Consider the following 16,919-nt stretch of genomic DNA (forward strand, 5'->3'; position numbering starts at 1 on the left):
ATCTTAGTTTCAGGAAGTAGAAGATCGATCTCAAACTCCACAGTCTTTGCAAAAATTCAGTTTTGGTTGTTTGTTGTATCGTGTTAATGGAGACGAGTGACCAAAACTATTATCTTAGATCAGGTACGATATCGATCTCAAAGTCCACAGTTTTTTTTTGCAAAATTCTGATTTTGAAAAAAACACTAGTCCTAATTTGGATTTAAGGTGAGAAGCCTACACCAGGAGGCTCGTAGCTGCGGCCGAAGACGTCACCTTTGCCGAGTGCGGGACTCGAACCCAGAATTAAGCGAATACGAGATTAGTACGATTATTAGTTAGGGTAATCTATATAAATTCTAGGAACAATTGTTAATCTTCTTACTGTTTACATTGAGTTAGATCCGATGAAGGCTTGAATTAGAATAGTTGCTGTAAGTTGATAATGAAAATATCAAGTTGTCGTATAACTATGACTGAGGGCATCACCTTTGCATTATGTGCTGGGATTTCAAAAACAAGACGTGACTAGTGGGTTTTGGATTTTAACTTGGTCCTTGTCACACGAAGAGCACTCGAAAGATCCGTTACACGACACAGTCTTTTAACAGTGCCATGGGACACACCATTCGCACTGATGTACTGACTGAAATTGGCACCACCAAAACTCCTGAATGAAATTTTCTTTCGTCAGCTGGAAATGTACCATTGTTATGATGTGTTCCTGTGCTTCGGTTGGATCTGAAAGTGCTGTCACTGGCCATCAATATACATATATATGTTTATATATACATATATATATATATAGATATATATATATATAGATATATATATATATATATACATATATATATATATATACATATATATATACATATATATATATACATATATATATATATATATATATATCTTTTTCCAAATGTTTTTCTTTGTGAGAAATTAGTTAGAAATCGGTATCTCGGATTATATAATTTCTTCCACATGAAGAAACTTAAGCTCCGTTACACGGGGCTAGTTAAGTAGCCGCTAGTGCTAGTCGCTAGTTAACTTGACCAGCAAGTAAGTGTTGAGACTAGCATAGTTTGTAGGCAAGTTTACTAGCTTTCCGTGGACATTGGACGGGCTAGTGGAGGGCTAGTTTGCAAGTCGCCAACACTAGTGGCTACTAAATTAGTCACGTGTCAACGAAGCTTTAGGCTATGTTTACACTACGAGACAGTTTCTGAAACAAAATAGCCAAGTTTCCTCGCTTGTTTTTTTGAATAGATTCGTAATGAGTACCGAACTAGTTGTTCGTGTTTCTAGACAATTTTGAAGCTTTGGTGAAGACGAGTTCGGGAAAATTAGGCACCGGAAATTCTCACCTTTCGCAAATTTGCGTCAAACAAACAAATAAATAAATAAATAACAATACGTAGTAACGGTCATAGTAATAAAGGCTTCTAAAATAATATAGTTATCACATATGTCATCTCAAACGTGACATGGACTGAATAATTAATATATCCATTTGGCGTATCGTATTTCCAGTGGTTATTGTTATTCATAGTCCTCATCAAAAATATTTCGCGTCGCCAAAATTTCTTCCTAAAGTAACAAAACAGTCGAGTTGTTTGGGGCTAAACTGGCTGTTTGTCTCCACAGGGGTATTCTGTGTCTAGTGTAGGTTGTCAGATCCTTGGTGCGCAACCCCAGGTTGTGGGTTGCATTGCCTTAACCCTTGAAGTGAAGGGGGCGGGGTTAAGGATGATGACGTCATGAGGGTGACGGGGTTCTGATTTAGAACCTCATTATGGGATCGATGTCCTTTGTTTTGGGAGGACTCTTCTCCTCGATGCATTTTGGCTCCTCCCTGGGAATGGATGAATGAATAAATACATTAATTAATTAATAATAATAATGATAATAATAATAATAATAATAATAATAATAATAATAATAATAATAATAATAATAATAATAATAATAATAATAATAATAATTAATAATTATAATAATAATAATAGTAATAATAAAATAATAATATTAATAATAATAATGATAATATTAATGATAATAATAATAACAATAATAATAACAATAATAATAATAATAATAATAATAGTACATAATACATATAATAATAATAATGATAATAATCAAATAAGTAAATAAATAAAGAAAGAAATACATAAATAAATATATAGATAGATAAATAAATGAATCAATAAACAAATAAATAAATAAACAAACAAGCAAATAAATAAACAAATAAACAAGCAAATAAATATACAAATAAATAAACAAATAAACGTCGTTTGTATAATAAAATCGCACCAGGGGAAATTCTAATGTGTAACTGTATCCAGCAAAAAAAAAAAAAAATTGCATATGAAAAAAAAAAAAAATTACGGCTAGGTAAAACACCTGAGGCTAATATCTTATCACATCACAATGAGACCCACACAACCCGTCAGAAGTTTTCGTGTGGCTTATCTTGCGTCAGGTCTTCAAAATTCCTGGCTGATACGTATAAGAAAAAGGGGTCAATTTTTTTTAAATAGAGGGCCAGATAGCTGAAAAATGACAAGCGTGGGTTGTATAGCAATTTTGTTCGATAAAATACAGTGGATTTACAAAAATAAAGACAACTAGCATGCTTATTAACTAATAATTTACTTTTTTGCATGTTTTAGCGGTGGCGGGCCGGAGTAAGTGACTTCCCGGGCCGAGTCCGGCCCGCGGGCCGAATTTTGGTTACTCCTTGTATAACGAAACACGGTACAACTCTCGCAATCAAATACAACCTCCCTCACACACATTTTAATTAAATCGCACGACGACAGCAACAAATGTAAAGGTGGCGGCATGCTAGGCATTTCTCGATAGCATGCTACTTGCTTTTGCTGCTTCGCTCGAGTAGAAACGACTTCGGTTAAGATTTTTTGTTTTTTTAAATTCCCAAATGTCAATTTCCTCTTGCGTCATATTAGAGTGAGAAGCTGAACGACGAACTGGGGGAAGTTAAACCTAGAATAAGAATGTTAGACACATTGTCGAGATGTTCTTACGGAAGTCTAGAACATAGTCGTTTCTACTCAAAGGGAGCAGCAAAACCAAGTAGCATGCTAGTCTAGTGTGCCGCCATCTTAATTCTGAGAAAGGAATAATATCATAACAAATCTGGTGACTGACAAAAGAAATAATCTAAATTGTAATTGAACATAAAGGAAAAGAAAGTTGCTAGATATTAATTACTACCCACCATGACCTTTGAAAAAAAAAATCCGTAAAATAAACACAAACAAACAATAAATAAATAAATAAATAAACAAATAAATAAATAAATAAATAAATAAATAAATAAATAAATAAATAAATAAATAAATAAATAAATAAATAAATAAATAAATAAATAAATAAATAAATACAAGATCGAAGTAACAATAATAATGAAACAAACGAGGCTATTTTCTAAAAAATCTGACTGAGTATCTGACCAGAAATCTAACGTAATTAAAAACTGCGTAGTTATCTAACCAGAGCCAAATGACACGACAAAATATCGAGATCACGATAACATCAGAATACAACTGCGTTCAGCGCTCCAGCACGAAGTAGCCGGCTTATGTGAACTAAGCAAATAAGTAATCTAATCATTCTTTTAAGCTTTCTCCCGTCACCACAATGACGTTGCTGTAAAAAAAATTATTTATATCACATACACCCTCGTCAGATAAGATCCGAGATTTGACCAAATTAGTTATCAAACTGGGATGAAACTGACTAATGTGATATTTGATCGGTTGCAAGCTGAGTAGGATAAGTACAACGCAAGGAGTGTTCTCAGGGAACAGAAAGGATTTCAAGTTTCTTTTAATATTTTTTTTTCTAAAAAAAAATGTAACTTTCCTTTTTTTTTAAGTTTCTTCTAAGAGTATTTTGAAGTTTCTGTTAAATTTTTTGTTTTCACTTTCTTTTAGAATTTAATGGTTTTCGCAGAAATTTGTTAAATTTCCTGTTTTTCGTTTCTTTTTTTTTAATTTCTTGTTTTGTGTTTCTTGTCAAAGTCCTTTTTATTTTAAATTTCTTCTTTTAAAGTTCCCTTTTCAAGTTTTCTTTATAAGTTAAAATCCCTTTTAAGTTTCTTTTTTATCTTTGTTGTATAAGTTTATTTTGGGTCTTTTTTTAAAGTATCTTTATTTCAACTTTATTTTCAAATTTCTTTTAGATTTTCAGTTTATTTAAGTTTCTTTTTATATGTATATATATATGTGTGTTTGTGTCATTTTGACAATTGGAAATAAACTCATCTGCTGGGATTCGAACCGCCGCCAGAGGGGATTGCTTCATATAAAGCGAGGACGGTACGGTCCTCGCTTTATATGGAGCAATCCGCTCTGGCAGGGGTTCGAATCCCAGCAGATGAGTTTATTTCCAAGATACAATTAGGTAAACACACACACACACACATACACACACACACACACACACACACACACACACACACACACACACACACACACATACACATATATATATATATATATTATATATATTGTTCTTTTTTTTCTTTCATTTTTCTTACGTTGAGCGGTATGCCTGAGTGTCAATTAATATCATAACATACAAACTCAAAAATCTGAGGATGTTTTTCAGTCAATTCAAACTTCACCTTTCACTCTGCAAACCTAACTGTGAATAGACTAACCAGGTTTACTTAAACCAATACGAATGAGATTAGAGGGAGTTCCAACTCACCTGTATAAACAGAAGTGCTGGACGAAGAAGAGGATGTTGTAGAATATGGCCAGGAGGCCAAGACCTAACTTAGCTGGATCAGTCAGGATGGAGGTCCAGTTGTCTAGAAAAATAAATAGATAGGTAAAATAATAATAGATAGATAGATAGATAGATAGATAGATAAATAAATAAATAAATAGATAAACAAAAATAATTAATAAATAAAATAGAATAAAAGAAAAATGAACCGGGGCATGATTTTGGTCCTAAAGCCCGTTCCAGGTAGTATACCACATTCTAGACATGACTGTTCATTTATATATTTACGTATTTATTGATTTATCTGTCAACTGTATTATTCTTTTTCCTCTGTGCGTCTGTTTGCCAACTAATCAACTTATTCATATATTCATTTAGTTATATTCATTTACTTATTCAACTTTTTGCTTGGCCGTTCGTTGATTACTTCTCTATTTAATTTTCTTATTTATCTATTTATTCAGGTGTTTTAGGGTGTTTACAAGGTTGATCACACTCGTATTATAACTTACTTCGGGAGGAAACGCTAAAGTACAGAAGTGGGCGCGTTCCTCGATGCGTTCCTCAGTGCGTTTCGCTTTAGTTAGGCCGCGGTTAGAGCTCCCAAACTATCAAAGCTGAAGAGACAGGTTCATACCAAATAAAAATTTCGTAGGTCACATCCAAAAGGTAGGCTACTTATTATACCGGCAACTATATTGCTTTAATAGTTTGGAAGCGCTAACTGCGGCCAAACTAAAGCGGAACGCAAATAGGAACGCATCTAATAATGCACCGAGGAACGCTCCTAGTTCTGCTAAAGTACTTTCTTAATGGCCCAGTCACACCAAGCTTACGACCTGTTTCCGAACATCGGCAACCAGTTGGTCGTCGGTCAATTGTAGCTGGCAGTCAGTAATAAGATAGATAAATAGATAGATCGATAGATTAGATATATTACAACACACACTGAATAGTCCCCAGTACACAGATTTTCATCTTATCAACCACATTAACTTTTTCCATTTCAATTCCTCGCATAGGTTTTGTGTCGCCGACAGATCGCTTGATTTCCGGTCGAAGGTGGTCGGAAAGAGGTCGTAAGGCCTTAAGCACACTGGCGACTTTGTAGAGCCACAAGTGGCTGCGTTTTGTGGCGGGGATATTTTCTCCCATAGGTTCCCATTGTTTTCAAGCTTTGCCGATCACACTTGGTGGGTGTGATCGGCAAAGCTTGAAAACAATGGGAACCTATGGGAGAAAATATCCCCGCCACAAAACGCAGCCACTTGTGGCTCTACAAAGTCGCCAGTGTGCTTAAGGCCAAAATTTGGTGTCACTGGGGCTTAAGGTCTTCCTCTCTGTGAGTGTTGCCATGGGAACGCAAAGCGGTTACTCACCATAGTTGGCGGCTAACAGGAACATTTGGATGAGCGAAAACAATCCGCCAGTGAAGTCGAGAGTGACGCCCCAGATGCTCCAACCCGCTGTGCTTTTGTTCTTGTAGTTGAGGAACAACTGGAGGAGGAAGAAGATGGCTATCACTATGAATAACGTGTAAGGAGTAGACGTTTAAGTTCATAATGAGGTTAAATGACAGGTACACACACACACACACATACATACATACATACATACATACATGCATACATGCATACATGCATACATGCATACATGCATACATGCATACATGCATACATACATACATACATACATACATACATACATACATACATACATACATACATACATACATGCATGCATGCATACATACATACGAAGAATATATATCCCTGAAGACGAACGCCGGACAGAGTTCGAAACGTAGGAATAAACTTATTTCGACGAATCCAGGGTACATGCATGCATGCATACATACATACGAAGAATATATATCCCTGAAGACGAACGCCGGACAGAGTTCGAAACGTAGGAATAAACTTATTTCGACGAATCCAGGGTTTACTTTTTTCGTCCATAGAATGGTTCCTGGACTCCAGCTCTTCACGAATATTATACATACATACATACATACATACATACATACATACATACATACATACATACATACATACATACATACATACATACATACATACATACATACATACATACATACATACATACATAAACATACATACATACATACATGCATGCATGCATACATACATACGAAGAATATATATCCCTGAAGACGAACGTCGGACAGAGTTCGAAACGTAGGAATAAACTTATTTCGACGAATCCAGGGTACATGCATGCATGCATACATACATACGAAGAATATATATCCCTGAAGACGAACGCCGGACAGAGTTCGAAACGTAGGAATAAACTTATTTCGACGAATCCAGGGTTTACTTTCTTCGTCCATAGAATGGTTCCTGGACTCCAGCTCTTCACGAATACATACATACATACATACATACATACATACATACATACGCACATACAGTAAGATTTAAAACCTATCCTGGCATATTGCAGATAAGGGGTTAACCTGCCCTTCAGCACACGGCTTGGATTAATTGCAATGCAGTGAGGTGCAGCTCTATCACGGTGTGACTCGATCACCGGAACTGGTTTACCCCCACCGCTTCACCTTATGACGCGGATGCGAAGAGCGTCCCTTTGGGCCTTGTCACCCAGTCATTCACTATATTTTCACAATATACTTCCCCTGATCAAGAGAGACAGCCCCATCTCCCCCCACCGTCAACCTTTATCCATCTGTTTAAAACTGATGTTCCTTAAAGGGGCTATCACACTGAGCTACTTTCCCCCAACCTCCGATTAATCGGCGCTACAACCCACCTCCAGAACCTTTTCCGTCGTAAAATCACCATGGCAAAGCATTTCGTTTTTGCCAACAAAAATACATAAAATATGATTTGATATGTTGGAGGAAATTTATTTTCCTTCAGCATATCAGATTCTTTCCAAAAGTTGCGGACTGTAAATCTTCAGCAACAGTCGGAGGAAAAAGAGTCCAGTGTGATAACACCTCAAGGCGGCAAGAAAGCCGCATATCGTAAACTTGAAATATATTTTGCAATGAGCTCATTCACGTTGATTGTTGTTATTTCACGTAGAGGATAACGAGTGGACTATGGACCACTTAGAACAGACCACCAACTCCTAACGAGGAATTGGTGTGTGTGGGAAGGGAAGAGAACACCATATAAGGACGTTTTACAAAGGATTACAAAGGCGGAGCATGCCAACAGGAGACCTTTTGGTCCATATCTAGGTCGGATGCGAAAAAAAACATAATAATGATAAAATAATAAATAAAAACTATAATTAATGTAAATAAGAAATAAAATACATAAATAAATGCATAGTAATAAACAAACAGGTAAATAGTAAATAATAATAAATTGACATATAACTAATAATAAATGAGAATCAAACAGATAAATGATAACAAAACAAAAACAAATAATATAAAATAAATTATAATCATTACAGCATCTTGCATTACAGCAGCTTTTTCAAGTACTTGAAAAAGCTGTAATAAGCGAAACGTCGTGCAAATAAAGGCTCCGTCCTCATAGTGTGTTTAACTCGTCAGTCTTGTCGGCAACTGCTACTTTCATGAAAACGGAAGAGAAGTCTGTTGGAAAATGAAAATGTAGTTGTGTTTAAAAGGGGACAATTGCCACTGAGGAGTTTAAGGGACATTTAACCCATTAAACTCCGATGACAAGATTCCTTGTCATTTGGTCAAATAAAACAAAAAATCATAAAACACCAAAATGTTTGATCAAACACCAGAAAAATATGACGTCAGTCCTCGCGCGAAGCGAGTACTGACGTCATATTTTTCTGGTGTTTGATCAAACATTTTGGTGTTTTATGATTTTTTGTTTTATTTGACCAAGTGACAAGGAATCTTGTCATCGGAGTTTGGGTTAATAAAGTTTTTGTGTCATGGCTCAGAAGGCATGGACAAGAGACTTGGACTATAAGGCTTCTTCAGTACTTGTGGGTCTTGTTGGGCCGCAGTCAACAGCGAAAGCTCATTCGTCAAGAAACGACCAAAGGTTATAATGACGTTTGAGGCCTTACCCAATCTTTATCTTATCTTGCGTATTACCTAAGGATATGCGTCGTTTGTGTACATTCAGAGAACCTATGCCCCCACCTCTTCATCACGTGATTCTGTCCACCCCAGCTGAATAAAGTACCCTGGCATTAGCAGATTAATTGTATGGAATACGCTACCGTAACAAACAGGTTAGAGGTAGACACTCTCCTGAAATGAGGCGAAGAGATTGTTAGTGTCTACTAGTGATGGGAAGATACTGTTCTAAAATTCGGAGTCCGATTAAGGATTAATAAATGTAATTTGTTCTTAAAGTATTTGTTTCTGAAACCAACTGCAAGGTCTGAAAATAATTATGAATTATAATCGTTGCAGGTATCGGAATTAGACTCGTATCGGAATCGGAAGTTTAGGGCAGTATCGATACTCGTATCGGAATCGTTAGAAATACTGATATCGTCCCATCACGAGTGTCTACCCCGTAGACATACATACGGTTCCCGGCAAACTTTCCCAGTTCCACCACTCCCCAAGACGCTTTGTCATAATCTATCTTATCACCCGAAGACTGTTCCCCTCCTCGTCCCCCCCCTCCAGTGTAGACCGAAATAGATTTTCTATAATAGACAATGTGTACTAGATGCAACAGGAGCATAGAAAACGGGATGCAACAGAAAAACACATAAAAATCCTCTCATTCATACAGATGAATAAGAGTACGGACAGGGAATGATTTCCTGATTAAAACTCACCCAATAACAGGAATTTCATTTGAAAAAGTCCTTAGTATTCAAATAATTAATTAGTACTTTCTACAGGTATAACAAAGAGACTTCTGATAGCTAATTAGTACTTTCTACAGGTATAACAAAGAGACTTCTGATAGCTAATTAGTACTTTCTAAAGGTATAACAGAGACCTCTGATAATTAATTAGTACTTTCTAGAGGTATAACAAAGAGACTTCTGATAACTAATTAGTACTTTCTAGAGGTATAAGGAAGAGACTTCTGATAACTAATTAGTACTTTGTAGAGGTATAACAAGGAGACTTCTGATAACTAATTAGTACTTTCTAGAGGTATAAGGAGACTTCTGATAACTAATTAGTACTTTCTAGAGGTATAAGGAAGAGACTTCTGATAACTAATTAGTACTTTGTAGAGGTATAACAAGGAGACTTCTGATAACTAATTAGTACTTTCTAGAGGTATAAGGAGACTTCTGATAACTAATTAGTACTTTCTAGAGGTATAAGGAAGAGACTTCTGATAATTAATTAGTACTTTCTAGGTGTATAATAAAGAAAGCAACTTTTCTTACCTGTGGTGTGTACTTGATGGCCGTGATTATAACCTTGGTGTAGGAGCAGATATAGAGGACGTCCAGCCACAAGAAGCCTGGGGCGAGAGGCACGGCGATACAGGAGGCAACCACGGCTACGGTCGCCAACCCCGTGATCACCCAACAGGCAGTCGAGGTGCGCTGACCCACTTCTCGCTGAAGGTTTTTTTTTTTCATTATTGTTATTGTTATTGTTATTGTTATTGTTATTGTTATTGTTATTGTTATTGTTATTGTTATTGTTATTGTTATTGTTATTGTTATTGTTATTGTTATTGTTATTGTTATTGTTATTGTTGTTATTATCATTATTATTATTATTATCATTTATTATTACTATTATTATTATTATTATTATTATTATTATTATTATTATTATTATTATTATTATTATTATTATTATTATTATTATTATTATTATTATTATTATTATCAATCATTATCATTATCATTATTATTATTATTATTATTATTATTATTATTATTATTATTATTATTATTATTATTATTATTATTATTATTATTATTATTATTATTACTATTATTATTGTTATCATTGTTGTTGTTGTTATCAAGGGGGTTATGGACTGCTGTTACTAAATATGCATTTCCATGTCATGTAAGGAATCCGAATAATAATAAAATAAAAAAAATTCATCACTCACTTGGCAGAAAAAATATAAGATAATTATGACGTCATTTTTTTTTTTTTTTTTTTTTTTTTTTTTTTTTACCTTTTTTGACGGGGTGGGACTTGGGAGAAAAACGAAGAGGATCCACACAAATATTAAAAAAAAAATCAATAAAATGTGTGTGTGGGGAGGGGGGGGTTAGGGAGGGAGGGAATGGAGTGACAAAGGTCGATAAACCACTGTTCAAACTGACCTTTAAAGCAAAACACTGAGCGATCTGAACACAGGTACAGACGAAGCCGTAGAAGGCGAAGAAGACGTCATTGAGACGAACGTGAATTACTCCTGCAGGATGGCGATCGAAGTATTCAGCCTAAGGAAGGAAGAGGAAGGATTCCCCCGGGGTCAGTTATCATAAAGATGTAACAAGGATACACAGGCTTAAGTTTAGTTCATGTCCTACAGGATTCGAACCGGGTCTTGCACGCTACCTTCTCGTAATGCATGACCTAGGGTTTTAATCCCACAGGATGAGCCATTTAATCAAACAGTCGAGATGAATATGTGTGTATGTATGTATGTATGTGTATGTATACGTGTATGTGTATGCGTATGTGTTTACGTATGTTTATGTGTATGTGCATGTGTTTGCGTATGTTTATGTGTATGTGCATGTGTATACTTATATGTATATACATATGTATGTGTATATGTATATGCATATATATATGTATATGTATATATATATGTATATGTATATGTATGTGTATGTGTATGTGTATGTGTATGTGTATATGTATATGTATATGTATATGTATATGTATATGTATATGTATATGTATATGTATATGTTTATGTATATGTATATCAAATGCACAGTATACGTATCCGTACATGTATATGTATATTGGCGCGCGTGCGCACGTGTATTCACCACGGATCTGCTGCAGCCTCTTGTCGAGACAGCCAGACACCATCCTACGGCAGTGAGCTCAGAGCTCATTATTAGCCGATCTCTGGGTAGGTCCGAGTGTGTGTGTGTGTGTGTATATGTGTGCGTGCGTGCGCGTATGCAGACAACTCACCTGTATTTCGGGAATCCACAGAAGTCCCGCATTGAAGAGAGAGTAAGTGACATAACCGAGGAAATTGAAGGCGAGGAAGTCGAAACTGAGTCCCACCACGCTGTTATGATTATTCATTTATTTATTTATTATTATTTATATTATTATATTTTTATTCATATATTCATTTGTCATTATCATGATTTTTGTTAGCATCCGAACTAGTTATGGACCAAAAGGTCTCCTGTCGGCATGCTCCGCCTTTGTAATCCCTTGTAACTTTTATGGTTATTTTTGCTTAATGTGTATATTGATTATTTTTATTTATTTAGTTGTTAGTATCGTCAGTTATATATATATATATATATATATATATATATATATATATATATATATATATATATATATATATATATGTGTGTGTGTGTGTGTGTGTGTGTGTGTGTGTGTGTGTGTGTGTGTGTGTGTGTGTGTGTGTGTGTGTGTGTGTGTGTGTGTGTGTGTATTTTATACTCAGTATTTGTCCATCTAATCAGTTATTCATATATTTATTATTCATTTATTTTTGTGTGTACTGTATACGAGTGTGAATGGTGAGTGTTAATGTATTCGTGTATTTCATAGTGCTAGTTTATTCAGTTAATTATTTATATGTTTATAATCATTCATATATGTGTGTATGAATGAGTGTGTGAGTGTGTGTGTGTGTATTCACCTTGGTCTTTGGATCGCGTGTTGGACTCGTGATCGACAGCTATTTCCCTCCCGGAAGAGAGCTCAGAGCTCGTATGACCGATCTATGGGTAATGCTAGGACCTTACACACACAACTCCCCGCCCACGAGAGTCGGAGTAACGACCCGAAGCGCAGCGATACCGAAATAATTTCGGCCCTGGTCAGGATTCGAACCAGCTACTGCCGCACCTCCGTACTGGCAGTCCAGTACCCTATCAACCGCGCCACCGAGTCGAGTATGCGTTCGTGTGTCTTTCTGTGCGTCTTTGTGTGTCCGTGTGTATCCTATCCAGGATCTCTCCCGTATCTTCAACCACACTATATTTTACCTGCGCCTTCGCCAGTTGTGAATGATCTGAGGAAGAAATGAGACATCCCAAGATATGGTGTAAATCCACCCAAGAATGTCAGAAGTCGTCGTTAATGCCGGACTCAGCTGAACCGCCAGACGAAGCCACGAGTTACTGATTAAGAAAATTATATTTTTTTAGATTATATATTGTATAAAACTTACCCACGAATCATATCATTATCCACGAATTAATGGTCAAAAGAATTATATTTTTGTTAGATTATATATTGTATAAAACTTACCCACGAATCATATCATTATCCACGAATTAATGGTCAAAAGAATTATATTTTTGTTAGATTATATATTGTATAAAACTTACCTACGAATCATATTATCATTGTTCACGAATTACTGATCGAGAGAATTATTTTTTTTTATCAGTTTATGTATTGTATAAAACTTACGAGTCATATTATTACTATCCACGAATTACTGATCAAGAAAATTGTCTTTTTTATTAAACTATATATTATATAAAACTTACCCACGAATCATATTATTGTCCACGAATTACTGATCAAGGGAATTATATATTTTTTATCAAATTCTGTATTACATAAACTTGCCCACGAATATATTGCATAAGACTTGTCCACGAATTACTGTTAAAGTGAATAACCTTTTCTTTATTAAATTACATATTACATGAAACTAGTCCACGGATTACTGTTTGAGTGAATTAGATTTTTATAAACTTGTTATACATTAAACCCTGTCTACGAATTACTGTTCAAATTGATAACTCTTTTTAGTTATACTTCAAATTATTTATTCCGTAGAAATTGTGGAATCAATATTTGAGAGACCTAAATAGCATTTTTTTTTTTTTTTTATTCTAGATTACTGATTACCTAACATTTTTGCCATCGGTGTTCAGACTTAATTCTCAACCTTTTTGTCATACTGCAGACTATAATAAACAGTATATCATAGACTTAGATCGCATTCTTACGGGCCAGAACTACGCATCAGTGTTTTGTAATTGGTGACTGATCCCTACTCAGTTTAGAATATCGACGACTTTCTAAGTTCTGTTATATCTCCTATAAATCTCTTTTCTGCTACCTCTATGACTTCATTACTTGAATACGATATTGTCCACAAGGGTATAGTTACGACAAGAAGCAAGGAAATGAAAGGAAATATATAACAAAAAAAATTACTTCATGGGTTAGTTTACACACTTATGAATTACTGTTGGCTGATACCTCGTCATAGTAGGACAATGAAAGGAGTGAATGACCAATCGCGTCTAGCTACACCAAAAAGTTATTCCACACATTTATGAATTACTGTTGACTAATACGAGTATTTCACATCGCGCTCGAGTCTCACCTGCATCGCGTTCCATTATACTCGAGTCTGACCTCGACTGTGGCTTTGCCGATTGACGTAGTATTGAAGTAGAGGGGGAGTGACCGATGGACCTGACCACCGTCGACATCTGAACTGCACAGGGTGATGACGTCAGGGCGTGTGGTGATCCATCTGGGAGTTGAGTCAAAAGTGATGTTGACACAACCCCACGCCTTCGGATATCTGAAGAAGAAGAAAGGATCCTCTCATACACTTACGAAGACTTCTGAGACCTTTTGGTACGTAACTTAGCCAGGTGCTAAGAATAGATAATTAAACGAAGATATTAATAAACAAGCGAGCCAAACCAATGGCAGGCATTACAGTATATTGCTTAGATGTTTATCTAAATGAATCTTAAAACTTCGAATCGCACTACATTGCACTGCCTCTGCAGGAAGTTTATTCCATTCATTAAATACACGGCTGGCGAAGTTGTTTCTACCCACTTCCAAATTAAATCTATGTCCTGAAAGCTTTAGACCGTTATTTCTCGCTTGATTCGTATTCAGTATGAAATTTTCGTTATTTTTGATGTTGTCAATTCCCTTGTGGTTGACCCATTTTCAAAACCCGTCAACCCCCTTACCTCCATCAGGAAGTGCAGCCCTGAGGGGCTGGTATTCGGTCTCCGGACTGAGCCCAAGATCTCCCTTTATCAAGTTCAACTGTATTTCTTACACTTTTTCACATGTGGAGGGCTGACAACCGGTGACTGATCTCGTTTCCCTTTCCACTTTGATCCGGTGTCATAGAAACAGTCCCACATTGATACAACACAAACAGAAATCCATAGTTTCTTCCCATTGGGCCATTTGGAAAGATTTTCACGCAACGAAATGTCAAGACTGAATGAAATCGTCTATCGTTAGCATAAGTCTATCATTTAGATATTCAATTCGCATAGAAATGAAAGTACAGCCCACGAAATGAGTGGAAGGCTCAAGGTCGATTAGTAATTAATTGCATGGGGTGATAATGGAGTAGGTCTAGAGTATCAGACATCTTGAGATGGTTGGCTCTGTATTGATTAACTCTTTTACTACTTTTCATTTATTTGATACTAAGTTGTTTGAGGAAATACTTAAACATAAGAAAGACAAACAAGGAAAAAAGCGAGTGATTAAGCAAGCGAGTGGACGGGGAGATACAACAAAGAAATTGACTTCGCAGGTTAGTCTACACACCTATGGATTGCTGTTGACTAATATTTCGTCATAGCAGGACGAGTGAATGACCTTTGCCTCTAGCTACAATAAAGGCAGGTTATTCTACACACTTATGAACTGCTGTTGACTAATATATCGTCATAGTAGGGCAATGAAACGAAAATGCAAGGTTACAAGACTTGTGAGTAGAAAAAAATATAATTTCCTGTTCTTCTTCGGCAAGATGCCGACGTGTGGAAGAACCCTACCTTACGGTCATGTTGACTTCCAAGTTGGTAGGGTGGACGATTTGGACGTCGTCAGGCTCCAGCAACACCATGGCGAGGTCCCTCATCACAGGAGCTTCAGAGGTCACGAGAGAGAAAGAGGAAGAATGTGAGGAATGTATACCAGAAGCCGCGTAACTGCGGCCGAAGCCGTCACTTTTTGCCCAATGAGCTTTTGGAGACTGTTGGGGAAAGTGATAATCAGTCAATGCTGGGAATCTGAGAGGACGGTGAGATTCGAACCCATGAGTAAGCGAATGCGAGACCAACATGCCTCCGATTACGTCACCAGTCGACGGGCATGTTATAAGCATAAGGATAATTGAAGAATAGATTATTTATTTCGGGATTATGGACGAATGTATTCGTAGGGAAAGTGTGTGACTGGGAACACACACACACACACACACACACACACACACACACACACACACACACACACACACACACACACACACACACACACACACACACACACACAACTCGTGGCGCAGTGGTTAGAGTTCCCGGCTGCCACTACGGCGGTCCGGGTTCGAATCCCGCCCAGGGCTGAAATATTTTCAGTAACGCTGCGCTGCGGGTCGTTACTCCAACTCTGGTGGGCAGGGAGTTGGGTGTGTGTGTGCATGTAAGGTCACAGTATTACCCATAGATCGGTTATATGAGCTTTAAGCTCTCTTCCGGGAGGGAAATAGCTGTTGATCACGAGTCCAACAAGTGATCCAAGACCATGGTGAATTACACACACACACACACACACACACACACACACACACACACACACACACACACACACACACACACACACACACACACACACACACACACACACACACACAAAGAAACACGTACTCCTAAAAACACACACGCACATACAAATATATTCACAAACACATACATGTCTATTTTCCTCCTCCTCCTCCTCTTCCTCCTCCTTCTCCTCCTCTTCCTCCTCCATCTAGCATGTCTTCTCTTATTCCCTCTTTTGCTTCTTCTCCAATCACCCTTGTCACGTACAGTCACGAACAAAAGTTCCTACCTTTCCAAAGTTTATCTTAATGCAAAATTAAAATTCTTTGTATGATATTTTTTGTGTATTCAAAGAAATTGCATATCTGTAAGCTAACTACTACATATGAAAATATACCATATACTCGACAAAACATAAAATAAAATTGACGTTGTAAGGACTGTAGCGTGTTTCAAAACATTTGATCGAGACTGTACGA

The 16,919-nt window shown here is 36.5% G+C and overlaps 1 protein-coding gene across 1 annotated transcript in view; it reads right to left on the reverse strand.

The window, feature by feature from the left end:
• Nucleotides 1-883: 883 nt before the first annotated feature.
• The window catches only part of LOC143020663 (cystinosin homolog), a 21,860-nt gene continuing 5,824 nt past the window's right edge, over nt 884-16,919 (reverse strand). The window contains exons 3-11 of the mRNA XM_076177191.1: nt 15,673-15,766; nt 14,235-14,438; nt 12,874-13,008; nt 11,831-11,930; nt 10,999-11,118; nt 10,093-10,269; nt 6,123-6,240; nt 4,723-4,825; nt 884-1,834 (exon numbers count right to left, since the gene is read on the reverse strand). Coding sequence (XP_076033306.1) covers nt 1,762-1,834; nt 4,723-4,825; nt 6,123-6,240; nt 10,093-10,269; nt 10,999-11,118; nt 11,831-11,930; nt 12,874-13,008; nt 14,235-14,438; nt 15,673-15,766 — 1,124 coding nt within the window. The 3' untranslated portion in view covers nt 884-1,761. The remainder of the gene's footprint in view (nt 1,835-4,722; nt 4,826-6,122; nt 6,241-10,092; nt 10,270-10,998; nt 11,119-11,830; nt 11,931-12,873; nt 13,009-14,234; nt 14,439-15,672; nt 15,767-16,919) is intronic.

Source organism: Oratosquilla oratoria, chromosome 40, assembly GCF_046742065.1.
Source record: "Oratosquilla oratoria isolate Oo_2021 chromosome 40, ASM4674206v1, whole genome shotgun sequence".
NCBI lineage: Eukaryota > Metazoa > Arthropoda > Malacostraca > Stomatopoda > Squillidae > Oratosquilla > Oratosquilla oratoria.